The sequence below is a fragment of the Zeus faber genome, assembly GCF_960531495.2.
Source record: "Zeus faber genome assembly, chromosome: 20".
Classification (NCBI taxonomy): Eukaryota; Metazoa; Chordata; class Actinopteri; order Zeiformes; family Zeidae; genus Zeus; species Zeus faber.
In genome coordinates this window covers 3340915-3358156 of record NC_137207.1, presented here as the reverse complement: position 1 = coordinate 3358156, position 17242 = coordinate 3340915, and the positions used below count along the sequence as shown (strand labels likewise).

General features: G+C 43.1%; 3 protein-coding genes across 4 annotated transcripts; all 3 read right to left on the bottom strand.

Annotated features, from left to right (window-relative positions):
* Positions 1 to 1468: 1468 nt before the first annotated feature.
* On the bottom strand, positions 1469 to 4243 carry irbpl (interphotoreceptor retinoid-binding protein like; the record flags this gene model as incomplete). Its single annotated transcript, XM_080021903.1, has 1 exon — positions 1469 to 4243. One exon carries the CDS (start codon positions 4241 to 4243, stop codon positions 1469 to 1471), a length of 2775 nt encoding a protein of 924 aa, XP_079878029.1.
* A 3407-nt stretch (positions 4244 to 7650) lies between these two features.
* gdf2 (growth differentiation factor 2) lies at positions 7651 to 9147 on the bottom strand (the record flags this gene model as incomplete). Its single annotated transcript, XM_080021031.1, has 2 exons — positions 7651 to 8576; positions 8805 to 9147. The coding sequence occupies 2 exons, from the start codon at positions 9145 to 9147 to the stop codon at positions 7651 to 7653; spliced, it is 1269 nt and encodes a 422-aa protein (XP_079877157.1).
* A 466-nt stretch (positions 9148 to 9613) lies between these two features.
* On the bottom strand, positions 9614 to 15546 carry gdf10b (growth differentiation factor 10b). Of its 2 annotated transcripts, none has more exons than XM_080021653.1 (3): positions 15441 to 15546; positions 12156 to 13081; positions 9614 to 11860 (listed from the first exon to the last, which is right to left on the bottom strand). In XM_080021653.1, the coding sequence occupies exons 1-3, from the start codon at positions 15472 to 15474 to the stop codon at positions 11669 to 11671; spliced, it is 1152 nt and encodes a 383-aa protein (XP_079877779.1). In that variant the 5' UTR covers positions 15475 to 15546; the 3' UTR covers positions 9614 to 11668. The 2 variants fall into 2 exon arrangements, with proteins under 2 accessions (XP_079877779.1, XP_079877778.1); XM_080021652.1 differs by lacking the exon at positions 15441 to 15546 and adding an exon at positions 14608 to 15034.
* Between the last annotated feature and the right edge of the window lie 1696 nt (positions 15547 to 17242).

The following is a 17242-nucleotide window of genomic DNA, read 5'->3' as shown; positions in this document are numbered from 1 at the left end:
AGCCAAGTGGCGCTGCAGCATGTTGCCCAAGATACTGGTTTTTAATACACAGAAGGGATTTTGAACCTGTATTTTAACACACCTGTGCCACATAGGGTAATGTTGGCACAGGAACTAATCAGAGATTATTACATTACTAATTACTAATTTAAAAAAATATTGACTACCTTTGCAGTTTCAAAGTCCTTTCGTATTGGGTTATGAGTATTTATTTAGGAGTTGCAAAGACCATTTAGTCATTCACACATTTGTATTATTAACAACTTTATAAGATGTTAAATATTTGTAGAAACTTGTCTCGTACTTTAACTAATGTTGTAGGCCTTCCATTTCTGACAAGGATAGGTAGAAACTCCAAGACTAGGTAGAAGTTCAACCCTTATGTGCAAACCCCAGAGACCATTTTGCAACTGCATGCTTTCCAGATCAGTCCTCACGGTATGCTAAGTCTAAGTCAGCTTTATTTATTTCCAAGCTGAAAACTAAACAGCGCCACACTGTTGTCTGTCTCTCACTGTAGTTTTCCAGTTGAACCTCAGGATTGACCCCACGCAATGGCATTAATGTGTTGACTACTCTCCATTTGTGTAGGAAATTGTCACACTTGTTTGCTATCACTTGCGCAAGCATTAGCACTAGCACACAAGCAATCATTGTTTTATTTCTGCAAAGTAAAAAAAAAAATACATAGATGTCAATGTTTAACGTCCCTTTCAGACTTTATTTGATCGAAAACAGTGCAGTTACTGACCAGCAGAAATAAACTCACAGGCTAATTCTAGATTTGTGGGGAACTTGCTCCCTCTACAGATGATTTGAATAAGTAACCATTCAGTGAAGAAAGACATCCCTACAATGGAGCGTGTAGAAACAGCAAACAGTGAGAAACAGCAAAGCATTTGAGTTATTAGCTTTAGATACTTCACATGGATAGTACAAAAAATTAATAATCAAAAGACGAATGATGACGATAAAGTGGAATGTTAAAAATTGTGTCAGACAATATTACGATTAAATTGTAATTGAAAAACAGTACAAACAAAGCCAAATAGACAGAATATGCTCACAATTACAGTACATCAGGGTTAGGGTTACCAGATAACATACATTGACTTTGGGAGAAATCTTTGAGATCAAATTAGGGAGTAGCACAATGGTAAATTAGTCAGATTTACCTAAATAACAAAGAATCAAAGAAAAATTCTAATCTTAAAAGATCTAAATAGTCATCCAAATATTTTAACAGATGATTTACTCTAGAACCATATCTGTCTGAAACTGTGTCCTCTAAATGTTTTAAAATGACACCCGGCTATGATGATTAAAAACTGTTGAAATATGTTCAATGCCTGTCTGTTATTCAGGGAAAAGTTATTGGAACAAGCCAATTGAAAACATTATACATAAAAATGGTGTGACAGGTATCTAACAACATGAGCTTTAGTGAAAAATGGATTACATCAACCGACTATTTCCCTTGCTCTTGTTTGGGAAGTCTTGCTGCTATGATTCTCTTTGCAACATTTAGAGCATCTCTTGCTTGGGCGAACACATGGGGCTCCACCCCCGACACAGTCCACACCTTACCGGAGACTGCACTCAAAACCACCTGGTTGGGAATGGAAGCGTACAGAATGCTGTCGTCGATCTGGTACGTTCCGCTTGAGAGGGATCCGCCGATTGTTGGCTCCCCTATCACGGTGGCCCGGTTCAAGTCCTTCATCGTGCGAGTGAACGCCTCGGCGGCAGACCCCGTCATATGACTTGTGAGGATGTAGATGTCCTTATGAGAGCCGTACCTTTGACCTGTGACCTGAGGTAAGGTCATGACCTCTGTCATTGTGGTGGTGGAGCGGTCAAAGATGGTGTAGAGGTGCCGCAAAGGTTCAGTGTCGAAGAAATAGGTACATAAGAGGGGAATGGCAGTGGAGTAACCCCCTGTGTTAAACCTCATGTCAATTATAAGCGTATCCGTATCAACTATCTTGTTCCACACTAATTTTATGAGCTGCGTTCCGATGGCTTTCACGACCTCCACATCTGCCATCATGTCAAACCTCAAGTAGCCAACATTGCCTGGCATTACCTCTATTTTAAAGAGAGCGTCTATTATGTATCCTACCTCCTCTGCTGTCGGGATCTTGGGAACCTCGTGCAGAGACTCAGGCTCAATATCGCAGTACAGGATGTGGAGTCGATGATCGCCTGACGTCTCCTGCAGGTCTGTTGTTAACTGAGATGCTAGCGACTCAAAATCCACTACCGAGCGGTACGATCCCTCCGCCCATTTGGCCAAAAGCACCTTGCTCAACTTCATGGCGACCTCACGGATGGCATAATGCATTTCTAGGAGTTCTCCCGTTTGTTCAATCAGTGACATGAGCCCGCTGTGGAACTCTATGGTCTCATGAGCATGGTCCACAGCGTCCTCTGCCAGTACAATAGCATCAGGAACCACACCACCTCCCAACCAACATTCCCCATTATTGTCTATGAAGTTTATGAAGGGCACAGTAATAGCCATACCAGTTCCCTCTACTTGGAATGTTTTCGAGTGTGTTAGGGTACCAGATGTTATTTCCCCAATGACTGTGCCACGATGTAGAGACTGCATTAAGTAAGCAAACTCTTCACCTACGCTTGCTGTGTAGTAGCTGGTCAACACATACACCCCACGCTTGGATCCATAGTTTAGTCCTGGTCGTTCTGACAGAGAGTCATATTCGATTGTTGTATTTTGGACACGATCATATATTGTGAAAAGGTGGAGTCTCTGTGTAGCATCCTGGAGATAGGACAATATTAAGGACATTGAAGCTGAGGACCCACCAGTATTATAGCGCAGGTCAATTATCAAGTTTTCAGTGTCTTCGAGTGGCTCCCACACCTTTTTCACAATGTGTTCCCCAAGTTTAGACACCACAGAGGAATCAACAAAAGTATCGAAGCGGAGATAGCCGGTATTTCCCCGGAGGATTTGCACTTTGAACAGTGTATCAACCAGCGTTCCCAAGTATGTTGGATCATCAACGACCTTTCCAGGCTCTGATTCCTCTTCTAGAAGGACAGATTGGTCCTTAGTTAATCTGATGATCAATCTGGGATCCTCAGAAACAGACTGGATTTGTTGGTTGAGTTTTTCCACCAGGTCTTCCTCAGATATGACTGAGAAAAAGTCTACCGACTGCAGATGGGAAAGCAGAGCTGGGACGCGATCGGTAAATGCGTAGCATCTCCCAATGACATTAGAGATACTCTGCACGGCCTTGGGAATGGCATTCCTTACAGCCAATAGAGATTTGGCATTTCCAATGGCTTCCTTTGCTATGATGTTGACAGATGGTGCAACCCCAGTCACTTCCCAGCTCTGGCCTGTAATTGGGCTGACAGACCTAGCCACAGGGACTGTTATGAAGAACCCAGAGTCTCCGATCTTGATCTTCCGGACTTTCACCGACCCCCCTGCAGACCTTTCTCCAACTATAATAGCCCTCTTCAGGTTTTTAAGTGTGTAAGCTACTGCTTCGGCGGCTCCCATAGTACGTTTACTCGTCAAAATGATCAAGTCTTTCTTCTTCCCGTACCTTTCTCCTGTGATGGAGGACATGGTCCATAGCTCCTTAGTTGTGTTCGAGGGTCTGTCATACACGGTGTCAATGTGAATGAGCGGCTCCCGCTCAGAGAAATAGGAAATTATGAAGGGAACTCCAGAAAGGTCTCCGGCCGTGCTGTATCTCAGGTCAAATATCAGGGAGGACATGCGAGCCACCTTATCCCAGATGTTGTCCCTTAGCAGCGAGCCAAGCTTTGCTGCCGTCTCCTCCCCGATAATCCTGTCAATCCGCAGGTAGCCAATGTTGTTTTCCAGGACGTCCAGCTTCACTGAGTTTCTCACCAGTCGAATGAGCTGCTCCGCGGGCAGAGACGGCAGCACCGGTGGTATCACAGGGACAAAATTTGGCTCATACGATATGGCCAACCTCGGGTCGTTCAGAGCCCCCTGGACGCCAACTGTCAGTACAGCTGCTAGGGTCTTCCTGTCTGAAATCTGAAGGATTTCTCCACTGTTGATGGCCTGTTGAATGGCCTCCTGCATCCCCACCAAGTTCTCAGGGAGGCAGTAGTTGTCCAGCAGGATCTTAGCCATGTCTAGTACTAAGGCAGGCTGGAACGGTGAGCTTACAGAAAGAGTAAAATAGAGAATCACCACCAAAAGTGCTGGTGTGGGTTTAGCGGCTGCCATTTCCGTTACTGTGATTTATAGCGAGAACTATTTCTTATTATTTCTTCTGCTTCATTCGGTTGTTTTAGTGTCTTTGTCTGTGGAAAGGGACGGCGGCTTTTATTGTAGAGGGAATGTTTTCGCTGTCACAGGTTTTTTTTTCAGGTTTTCAACGTCGAGATAAGAGGCTTTTGTCCCCCAATAAACCCTTAATCGCATTATCTGTGGTGCATCAGCCCAACAGACAATAGCAATGGGTAAAAATGCACAGAACTGGGCAATTGTTTTTCAGATTTATCATAATATAATGCACAAGTAGGTTCTTGGCAATGTTTGATGACTTGTGCAATAATTTCCTTTACATCTAAGTTGGAGACAGGGAATGGACTTTTTTTAAGGGACTACACACCATCTTATTGCATTGAATTCAAAAACAATGAAAGCAAACGTGCACTGGAATTACACTCATGATGCTTCACCCAAATCACCTTTGTGCCATATCGTTCTGAAGCGAGGAACCTTTGACTTTTACATGTTCATGTCCACCTGAAAAAACCTGTACCTCTATCCTTTCCTTTGTTCCCTTCTCATCTCTCCCTCCCTCCCCTCCTCTCTGCACGGTGGCCAGTCAGAGAAGCCAGCCAGGTTTTAGTGGGTCATGTCTGGGTCGCTCCTCTAATGACATGATTACGCTGTTCTCTCGTGGGACCTACCTTTAAACAGGGGTTGGATCAGCAATGGCAGGAAGAGGCATTCTGTAAAATTGACACGAAAAAACAACAACAAAATAAACAACGTGATTTAACAGAAGCCATTTGAAGTTTGCCCCACTTTCTGTTATTTTTATTTATACCTTCTTAGATTGATGCTTTATTGTTTTTTTCTTCTCAAAATAAAAAAAAACAAAAACCCTAATCATTTGCATTGGATTTAGCTACAGTATTGCCTGAACATTTCAATAAACACTGTTGTTACTCAAAATTGTTATTGTGGTCTCTATATTAATTCAAATAAGTCTATGAAGACTATTAGAAGTCAATGTTTAAAGATAGTTTTTTTTTATTTTTTATTAATTCATTGCTCATTGGATATCAAACACCACTACTGATATTCAGAAATCAGCTTCAGAAATCAGGTTCTAAGTTCCATTCAAGCATTATACCCAAGAACTTGGGCTTAAACTTGACAACAGAATTGAAGCATTTATACAACTGAGAATGATCTACTGGTAGATTTTAAACTAATCTTGTTTCTTAACTTTCCTTAGCCCCTGCGCCTTACATAATGTAATCCCCTCTGCAGAGTTTTTAGGAGCCAATCGGGGCCCTTGAGTGCCACTTTTAGACGACTCACTCTGTCATGCTTGATGGCGAATTAGACACTTTTGATTGTCAACAGTTTGGAATAGAATAGGAATAGTTCACCGCAGTAATTAGCAAAACGTATTATTAATGACAAGATTAGCGATGACTTCAACATCATTTTGGGATGCTATGTATAGATGAGAGCTATTTTTACATTTCCAGGAAGGAAGTGCAAGTGTCTGTGTCCGCTCATCCTCTCATTTTGTTTGGTGATAAGGACGCGGTGAAGCCTGTGACTGGACTGTTTACAATGCTGTTTATATACCCGCATGTAAAGACATTAACACTGATTAAGACGAGTAAATTAATTTGTTCATCTTCAACACCAGGATGAAATATCAGGAACCAGGGACATTTTTGGGGAGAATTGTTTTTTGCTGTTACACGTTTGGACATGAAAAATCCATGTCAATATATTTTTTTTAATATTCACAAATTTAATTAAATTTAGTTATATGCCAAGGAGTATAGTAGTGAGGATATTCATTTAATATATTTATTATAGTAAGAAAACAAATGTGGGAAAAAAAAGATACTCATATACATACTCATATACTCGTATACAACAGTCTGCAAGAAAAAGTATTTTTAAAATAAGGAAAGATGTCTTGAAATTTAAATCAAGTATTAAAATGCTGCTGTTTTCTTTAAAAACAGATACTTATCTCACCAACAAATTTAATCAAAAGAAGAAGACAAAACTAGCCTAATATCTAATACCAATACCTAGTCTAAGGCCTGCATTTTTTTTAAATGCATGCCACATAAATACTGAATCACTGGGAAGTTAAAGTCAAACATAATGCAAATAGTTATATTTGAGGACAAGGAGTACAAATTGAAGTTAGAAGGTATTAACTCATTAACTCGTAAGTATCATTACATACATATATATATATATATATATATATATATATACACACACATATATAAATATATCTATATATACATGGTGTAGGTATCAAATTGACTTTTTATTATGTGAAAATGGTAGAAAATTAGCAAGAAAAACTGTAAATATGATTTTACTGCATAACTTACATTACTATAACTATGATTATGAAATAACTAAAGATTTATGATTATTTGAGTAATGCAGGATTGCTCAAATGATGTGAATGGCAATTTCTTGAAAAAAGAAAGGCTTCAATGCATTCTAATAAGAAATAAAATAAGATATAAGAAATAAGATATAAGAAAATAAGATAAGAAATAATGAATTTGACTCGATCAGAGCTGTCTGTCTGCCAGGCTACTCCAAAATGTCATTCATAATATATAAATGTACATATTTACATAATGACAAACAATTCCGTCACTGGTAAATGTCATCCTTATTTTCATGGATTCACAAATGCAGAATATCAAAATATTTTAAGAGTTGATTTCACTGACACCTTTAGAAAAGGGTTTTTTTTCTCAAAAGAAAATACTAAATTATTAATTATTACTTTTCATAGTGAGTACAGGACACATTATTTAAGGCCTTTGGCATATTATAATTAATATTCTATAAAAGTTCTCTAACTGATTTTTCAAGGCTCGATTTTCAAATTTCAAAAATATGCATACACACACACATGGCCCTGCACTTAGAACCCAAAATATGAAACCAAGAATTCAAAATGTTCATAAAATAAAGTTACTTTTTGAATTTATTTTTGGTAGTCTCACTGTGAGCTGTGACCTGTCTCTCTATGCTCTCGATACATAAGTACATAGTGATCAAGGAACTAAGGACTGAAATTTTGCCCGAATGAATGTGACCCTCACCCAAATCCTAAGCCTAACGCTAACGCTAACCCTAACCCAAACTCTAACCCTATCCCTAACCATAACTAATATAGTATGAAAACAGGGACAGGGAAAACATCTCGTTGGCTGAAGTACATTAGATTGACACTTTTGTCTTATTTTTCTGAATAGCACCGTGGCAGGACTCAGGGGCCAGATATTATACATAAGTTAAAAAAAAATACATAAAAGATAAAAAATGACCTGGTGGCAGTCGCAGCGTGTTAGAAACCACCCGTCAGTCCCACCACAGCCAACACAGCCTTCTCACTACCTGCAACCACACTCGGCCACCTTCATTTCCTCATATAGGTGTCTGATCGTGAGGCGTCCGTTCTCCCGATACATGACCGTGATGGGGTCCAGTTTGATGGGGACGCAGCACGCCATGTTGGCCTTCTTGGGGTTCCTGATGTTGATCAGGGTCTGGATGAGGGCATGCTTGGATGGAGTCATGTCGTCCGTTAGCGGGTTGTAGCAAAGGCCGCGGCACTCGAAGGCATCGTATTCTGGAGGCGCCACGATCCAGCTGTCCCAGCCAATGTCCTTAAAGTTCACCTTCATCGAGGTCTTCCGGCAGTACTCGCGCTCAGCTCTCCGCTTCCTCCTCCGCGGGTGCATGGCTTCTGGGATCTCGTTCGTTGGGCGATCGTCGCCGCGTTGGTCGGCTCCTGAATAGAGCATGGTTTCCTCCTCGTGGAGGATCATCTCCCTTAGCTCCATCTTGGCCTCCCTCCTCCCGCTTTCCAGATCGTCCGAGAAGACTATCAAAGCCGCCGATGCGTTGTCTCCGAGGGAGACACTCACGTCCATGCAACCAGCATCTTCCCTCGGTCCCCCTTCCAACGGCAAGCATTCTCTATTGTCCACCGCCACCTCAAACTCGCTTTCTCCGCGGCCCAATGTAATCCACGCCTGAACGGCCCGGGTCACGTCAAACCTCTCCCACCAGCCGTGCGTCCCTTTCACCTCCTTCCCAGCCAGCAGTCTGGACACGGTTGCGTATCCGCTGTAATCCACCTCGTAAACTTTGATGGCGGCCCTGCTCTCGTGGGAGGTGACACTTGACCTGGCAGGCAACGGCAGGAAGAAGAGCCGGAGTTCGGCGGCCGTGACCTTCTCGTGGTAAGGCACGCTGACGTTGAAGAGCAGTCTATGCCGTGATTCTGTGCCATTTGTCACCGAGCGGGTGATATCTGTGGGGAGACATTTGGGTGAGATTTTGTGAGAATGTCAGGGGAGAGGCAGGTGGCAAACTAAGCTTAATAAGATGTGAGTGCAACCTTATCTCCTATATATTAAGGAAAGGGTTTACACTAACTGTAGACATATCATTTCAGTAAATACTGGATTAATTGGGAAAGGAAGAAGAGTTATGCCTCTCTAAACTCAAGGTACAGTAGTGATCTCTTTTGGAGACAAACCTTGGACAGTGAAACTCCGTATGACATCTGATTGTGGAATGGCTGTGCTGTTGGAGGCATATTTGTTGTAAAGCTCCATCATAAACTGTGGAGGGTAGATCCTGCTGTTGTCCTGAGGAACGGCAGACAAGTTTAGTTTCCTCAGAAAGCCCTCCTTCATTGTTCCCAGCAGGTCCTCCAGCCTCGACTCCGCGTGGTCCTCCTTGAGAAGGTCCTGTTCAGAGTAATAGCCTTCAAAGCCCTCGACCGCAACGTCGCCGTTGAGGGGCTTGCAGCTACAAGAGCCGGTAGACACCACCAGACTGAGACAAACCTGGAACAGGAACTTTCCAGAAAAACGCATGGTGAATTTTTAATTCCTCTGCAGAGCTAATGTGAGCGTGCACCCCGAGCAGATTCCCTATAGTAGGACCACAGTCCTGGAGGTCTGCTCCCATGCTCAGAGAGTAAACAGAGAACTTGTGTCAATCAAAATAGTGGCCCAGCCAGGGTTATCTGTGCCATTGATGCCTTCCCATTGCCTTCTTTTGGGCTTTATCATCAAAACGTTGGCCACTAATGAAGACTATGTAAACACTTGACAGGGATAATGAGGAAGGACCCTGGAAACTGGGAGATTATGGACAAACAGACATTTCCATAAAATGAAGCTTTTCCCAGCTTTTTTATTTTTTTTGGGAGGGGGTGGGAGATGGGGGTGGGGGGTGAAACCTTGGGGCCAGCAGGGACAAAATTAATGACACTCTGAAATCCGTCAGAGATTTTGCAGTGTTTAATATTTCCAATTTCTAAATTAAGAAAGTGTCCTTGTGTAATGGCTAGGCGACAAAATGTTGTTTCACAGGGTAAACAACATCAATTTAGTTTACTCTGAGGCATTAAGGGGTATTGGAATTTACAGCGGCATGGTATTAGGGCTATAGGGATATAATTGCTTTGGAAATTGCTCTCAAAAAGCACTGGCTTTCCAAAAATGTAACAATTTAACTTATGTGCATATACTATACAGTACATTTGCCTAAGGAAGACTCAAGAGAAAAATTCAAGAGATGTCACCTCATCTGCAATTAGATTCAGGAACATTAAAAAGACAATTGGATACATTTGCATCGGAAGGAAATGTTAAAGATAGCGTACATGTATGATTCAATTCAATATTACAATTTCACAAAGCATATAGGATCTGCGGTCAATAGTCCAATAAAATCCATTAAAGCCTTTGAAAATCATTTACAGAAACAAACAGACCAAATATGAACTGTAAATATAAACTATTTTGCCATTGTGTCAAACAAAAATGGTTTTATTTGACTTTTTTTTAAAGAAACCATCAATACTAGTCACATGTGGACTGTTAAAAAAGCTGCATAGCATTGATTAAGTAAAGCCAAGAAGGATTAAGAGTGTATGGCATTTGCCTTACATCCCATGAATTAAACAGTTACTTAGACCTGTACTTAGTGCAAAACCGTGGTATTTCCATCAAGGCTTGGTGTTGTCTAGAAAGGTCCAAGTGTGATAATAAAAATAATCAGTATATGCTTTTTTTTTTAACAATTGTGTCGCATCTACTATCAATGACATCAACGAGAAGACTCCCAAGAGCCTAAATGAGACAGTTGAGAGGGAACAAAATGACAACATACCCAGATGGGGCCAGAGCTACTCTTAAGGGGTGTAAGCCCCCAAACAGAAGCCAGTGTATTTGGGGACGTTGGCCCTACTCTCATTATCCTGGACTGTCTCTTTCACACAGTCAGTCAGTCAGTCAGTTTTTGACTCATGCTGAGGTTTTTAAAATGCCTGTATTGTGGCCTTTTGAGAGTGTCGGAATTCTTCTCCGTGGAGTTAATCGGGGAAGGACAAAAACAATATCTGTCGGCATGGGAACAGCACATAGTTTCACAAGTAAAGCAAAGGATTTTGTTTATGCCAAAAGTAATGAATGTATAGTACACATTGTTATAGGCATGGAAAGGTGAAGAAAGCCTAAAAAAAAATCCTTTAATCAACTTAATGATAATAATGTAAGTTGAACAAAGTGAAAAAAAGTACATTTCTGTTATTGTCTGTGATAACCTGATGGCAATTTGACCATCTGTTGGCAATTTACAAACTGTCATAACTCAACTTATAACTCGGTCTAGCATTTAAATACTTCTTCTAGAGAACGCCAGGTGGCAGCACATCCACTATCTTTTATTGTTTTTTTTGGTTTGTTTTTTATTGTGGAAGTAACAAGAGGTACAAAATTATGCTCCTTTTTAATATACATTCGTCATACTATATACAATACATAAACACATCAGTTTTAACATTTTATTTCAAAAAGCCTATACTTCTCATGCAATTTTTGCAGAAATAAGGGAGGCATTCCACTACAAAGGCACACTTTGGAGGAAAGCAGCACCATATATTTACAACACATAAGTACCCTTTTAGTTGTGTTAGTTACATTGATATTTACATGTCAATAATTGTTTATGTAGTTGCTCATTAAGGAGGATATGCACCTCCTTGCAGGATCAATATCCATTAACCTCCTTAGTCATTTCACTTAATTAGAACTACATTGAGGATTCTGAAGCTTCAGGGGGGAAAAGTGAGTTCTAGGCTCTAGAATGATCTGGAATAGCTGAGAAGACTTAACGGTCACTTATTGTGTGTCATCATAAAGTCAGTTGTCGTGTTTTTCTTGATATATTTTTTTAATTTTCACAGCTCGCTCAAATCATTATCATTAAATTGCAATCTTTTTTCACTCTTCTCTTTTGAAAGTTGCTTTACACGGTATCCAACTGTTCTTCATTCAACCTGGGAATACTGGGACCACCCCGAACAAGTCCTCCTCATTGTTCCTGTGTCTACCGGCAGGTGCAGGTGTCCACGGACATGGCCGGGTAGACCTTGAGCACTATGTTGCGGTTCGGGTCCAGGAAAAGCACGGGGAGGGGGCTCATCTGGTCTGGAACGCAGCAGGGCTCCGGGACCCCGGGTACTATGCCCACCGCCCTGACAATGCTCTGGATGGTGGCGTGGTTCGAGGGGCGGACCACCTGAGGGAGTCGCCGTGGTGAAAGAAAGAGGACACATTTACAATTAAAAAAAGGAGGGGTCTATTTGTGATCCCTACTAAGAATAAATGACCTATATTCCAAAAGTAGGAATAAAAGCATTGACCTTTTCAATGTGCAGGATTTGCGGTTGGTATGTGTTTTGCATCAATTAGTCGGGGATGACAATTGAAAGAGACGTTAAAAAAAATAAGACCTCAGAGCCCAAGTGAAGCAAATGAAGAACAATGAATTACAGTGGATTACTGGCAATTCAAGGGGGAGAGAGCAGACTTACTCTTGGAATTGGGAATCCACAGGTCCCGGAGCAGTAGTAGGCATCGAAGGCCTTTGGGGCCACAACCCATTCGTTCCAGCCTATATCAGCAAAGTCCACCCTGAGGTACCTCCTGGCACACACCCTGGGCTCGTTCCACTGTCTCCTCCTGGCTTTCTTCATTGTCCTTTCGTCAAAGCTCAGCACCTGTGGCTTACCCGGGCTGCCGCCACCCTCAAGGCCCTGCTTGCGGCCATGCCTGACCACTGCTTTGGCCTTGGGAGGGAAATAGGTGCTTTGCCACAGCTCGTGATTCTTCAAGGTGTTGAAGTGGACCTCAGGAAGGTCGTTGGTTTGGATCTGGCCCGCGGGGAACCGTGGGAGCTCCCTCCGCGCCCTTGAGGCCGAGAGCAAGGGCGGGGCGGGTGGGGCGGGTGCGTCTCGCGAACGTGCTGGGTCCTCACCCAGGGGGAATGGACTGTACCGCTGAAGCGAAAGAGCCACGCTGTTGGGGTCGTCTATAGCTTGGTCGTCCGCGTATGCCAATATGTATGGCAGGTTGGACGATGAGAGACCCTCGTGGCTGGGAGGAGACCCCGAGTCAAACTCTACATGAATCAGAAACTCATTCAGAGCGCGAGCCTGTTCTACCACGGAGGTGATGTCCATGGCTTGCCATAAGCCTCGCTTAAAAGGCGCGACGGTTGCGTTTCCCAGTAGAGGCGTGGGGGCGGAGCCACGGGAGGCGCCGTGGAACAGGAGTGCCAGTGAGGGAGGCTGTTGTTGCCGCTGGAAAGTGCATGACGGGTTCCGGGGCCGGCAGCTGACAGACGGCCGCTGGTGCCGGGGCCGCTTGTGCAGGAAGTGGAAAGACGCTGACAGGATGTGCTCCGAGTCTTGGATGGAAGACAGGTTAAACTGGAACCATTCTCCAGTTTCCGAGACCCCTAGAGAGACGACACATACGGTACATACATTAACTGTGTGAGAGTGTGAAATAATGAATGTAATATTCAATAATAAATGAATCCCTTTATGAAATATTAATTTACAAGATATTTATTCAGGAACTACCCTCCACTGGCCTCTCTGTCAAAAATGTATGATTAGACAGCACCAAATAGAAGCAAAGAACCTGCCTTTGGCTTTCTCTTGAAATATGCACAATGGGAAAATGATTGAAACCAAAATATATATATATATATATATATATATTTATATATATATAGCAGTGCATTGCACTGCTGCCTCACAGCAAGAAGGTCCTGGGTTCGATTCCCGCCTGGGGCACTGTTGGCACCGTGCTCCTGCGGGTTATCTCCCAAATAGGAGCCTTTCTGTGTGGAATTTGCATGTTCTCCCCGTGCTCACATGGGGTACGTGAGGTGGAGGAAACCACCAAAAACATGCACCCATCATCGTCTGACCAGCGATGGACACTTATCACCTGGTCCCCGGGCGCGTCCACGTATGCTGCCCACTGCTCCTGGCTGTGCCCCCGGAGGAAGGACAAGCCAGGATGGGTCGAATGCAGAGGATCCATTTCACCCGCCACCATCAAAGCATGTGCAAGCATGTGGTGTGTTGCGTGACAAATAAAGACTGTTTCTTCTTTCTTTAAGGTATCATTCAATTCAGTGTCTCTGGTCTCACGTCTATCAGGTGGACCTTACTTTTTTCTTAAGCCCTCCCCCAAACTGATCAATCACATCACAATGCATGGCCAGAGATTTACAACATGTGGTGGAGAGAGCAACTCTCCATTCAATAACAAATATAGAGGTTAAATATAATTTCCTAATTTGGAAATGTCAACACATATAAAACGAATAAATAACTGTATTAGGGCGATATGTAATGGCGATATCGACATCATGAAATAGCGCCAGGCAATAACTTTACTGTTATAATACCGATATCGTGATAAGAGACTAGACATCGTCTTGACTTTTGGTTATCGCGATATCGCGATACACTTTAATGTCGTAGATGTTGCATTGCAGTAAATAAATGACATTTTCTTAACTTCATTGACTGTTCCAGCTGTTCTAATCAACACCTCTATAGGGTTTACATTAATATCCACATGACTAACCATTGTTGTGTGTAAATATTATGAAAGCACCAATAATCATCCCCATGATATTGTGAAATTGTCGACAGCGGGGTATCGTGATTTTAGATTTTAGTCAACAAGATTCCGATTCCTCCCGCAGCCAACGAGTCATTGGATCAACGTTTAAAAAGATACCTTTACAACCTAGATATATATATATATACTTTAGCAGCTTAACTTTAGTAGTATATATATAACTTATATAATTTGTGTAAGACTTTAAGTTGAAAACGAAAGTAACCCTAAAATATATCAAGTTTAACAAATCAGTTTATTTAAACGTTGATCCAATGGCTCCAATCCAATGATGCCATTCATGAAATCATATCATAGCCCATATCATAGGTGATCAGTCACCTGGCACAGCTTTAAAGCTCCTCACGGTATTTGCGTCTCTCTGGCGGTGCGGCTCCTTGCTGTACTGCTCGTACAGTCGGAACATGCTGGCGGAGACCGCGGATACGCGGCTTGCGCTCCCACGCACAGGGCTCCGATGCTCCGCGCTCTCCTGCGCGTCGCCACGCCGATCCTCCGCCGCGGCTTTAGCCCAATATCCGACCTCCAAAATTAAAAATAGGTGCAAAAGCTGGAAAACAACAGCCGCCATGGTCAGCGATGACGGTTGGAAATTAATATTCCATAAAAGACGCGCGGAGGGGGTGCGCCCTTCCAGGAAACGCCGGCTGCGCGCTTTGCGTTGAATTACGCAGGGGAAATTGAAACAATCCGCAGGCGTTTATTCGGGTAACGCGTGATAACTCCCCCCAAAATTAGAGGTCTAGAAGTTGCTCCTGCTATATGTCAGGGGACCGTGGGTGGATCCATGACCCACACTTGCTGCTGTTTGACACATGGTGACGCTTTAGAGAGTCCAGCCAACGGGAGCTACGCCGCCTGTCTAATTGCAGTCGCTGCAAGATGTACAAGTTTAAGACCAAGGTCTTGCCAGGTTCAAATCACCGCATCACACACTTAAAGCACCCCACTCCCCCCCATCCTAGAAGTGCGCACACTGTAGGATTCACAGAGGTGTGAATCACTTTGGATTCTAGCTCACTAGAGGAGCCAAGATTTGAGATATTATAAATTAATCCTGGTTGCAGAGTAATCACAATGTTTATGAGTTTATGATTCTTGTGACATCTCAGAAATCATCCCAAAAAGACCCTTAATACAAGAAATCTACTCACGATTCAGTTTAAGAGCTTGGAAATACTCGAACATCCTTGCCTTAGAGTCCTTTGGTGTACACTAGGTTTAATTCAGACAACCAACCCTCCCCACTTTGAATTTTTCTTTACTTCATCAAGAGTCAGAAAGCTGAAAGGGACATAGTGAGGAGACTCTGAAGATTCAATTCAAGATTCAATATGACCTTCCTCAGGGTTGCTGTTAGGGTTCTCCCTGTGTCTCGCTATCTGGAGCACAATAGTCTCCCTGTGCAAGAGGTGGTGACAGGCCAGGGCCGCTGTGGGTCAGACAGCCATTAAATTACCTCCTATGGCTCCTTGGGGGGACAGGGGGTGGATCACAGGGCCTCTTTGACACTCGTACTGCATGTCCGACAACAGTCTTCGAGGACACCGCTGGGAGCGGGACAGTGCTTAGAGGAGCATTAGTTTGTTTAAAGCCCCTTGATGCTTCAAAGTCAAAAGAGATAGTGTCTCTCCCAATTATCTCCTGTGGAGGGTTGACTCACTGTCATTTCCAAGCCGATTTGTACAATTAGAAGAGTGGACGAGTGGAAGAATGACTCCTTAGGTGTGGTCTTTTTGCTGGTGAAGGTGAAGGTCAATGATAATTTATGGAAGGTGCTGAATTTTAATTTCAACACCTATGAATTTTAAAGACAAATTTCCTACTACTTGGCCAAAGACCTCTCTGAAGAGTTTATTCAAGTGAAGTGACCTAAAATTATGTTGCAAAAAAAATAATTTGGCGCAATACTTTTCAAGGACGTACTTCAGCTGTAGAAGCCAAATATGCCAATGCCAAATTAAAAGAGGGGGTTAGGACCGAAGAGGGTTAGGACCCAAGAGCCTTAGAACGGTAATCGTTGTTCCAGACACAGGCTAGAACTCACATCCCCCTTTTGAGACCCGTTTCAAATGTTTTCATCTCGTATGACATCATCCATGAAACACCTCTTCTCCTCCTGCTCTGAGATGGAGAGAGAGAGAGTGAGAGAGAGAGAGGCAGAGAGAGAGAGAGAGAGAGAGAGAGAGTCTCTCTCTCTGTGCTCTCATTCATAGAATATTTGCCTGGGGTACTCATCAGAATGGGAGGGGGACAGCTGAGCCCACCATGTTGCTTTTGGCCCCGAGACCTCATCCTCCCTTTCATCCACTCTTCCTACTCCTCCTCCTCTCGACCTCCGCCTCCCCATCTCATCTTTTTCAGCCTTTCACTCGTCTTGACACTGTTGACTGGAGCTGAATGACCATTCACCCTGACTGCTGATGGCCATAGACGTTAGTGTCTGCTTATATGTGTGACAAAGACAGACGCAGAGAGTTTGTGTTTGAGAGAGAGAGAGAGGGAGAAGGGAGAGAGAGAGAGAGAGAGAGAGAGATGGAGAGGGAGAAAGAGAGAGGTATAGCGTCTGAGGGGTGTGACAAGCCCTAAAAGGACTTCCAATCTCCTCTAGTGATGTGGACTCCAAGCTGTCCATCCATCTAAATGTATTTATACACACACACACACACACACACACACACACACACACACACACACACACACACACACGCACACACACGCACGCACACGCACACACACACGCACACACACACACACACACACACCCCCGGAGATATCTGGTTGTTTCGTGCTATGCACCTAGCGTTTTCCAGCGCCAGCTGAAAATGGAATCCTGTCTGTGGAAATACCGGGGAAACTTATTGTAATGTGTGAAAGAAAAAATCATGACTCCATTTAGGTGGCCTTTGGACTGCGTTCATCCATATTCCTCACAATCTGGGCCTTGTCCTAAAAG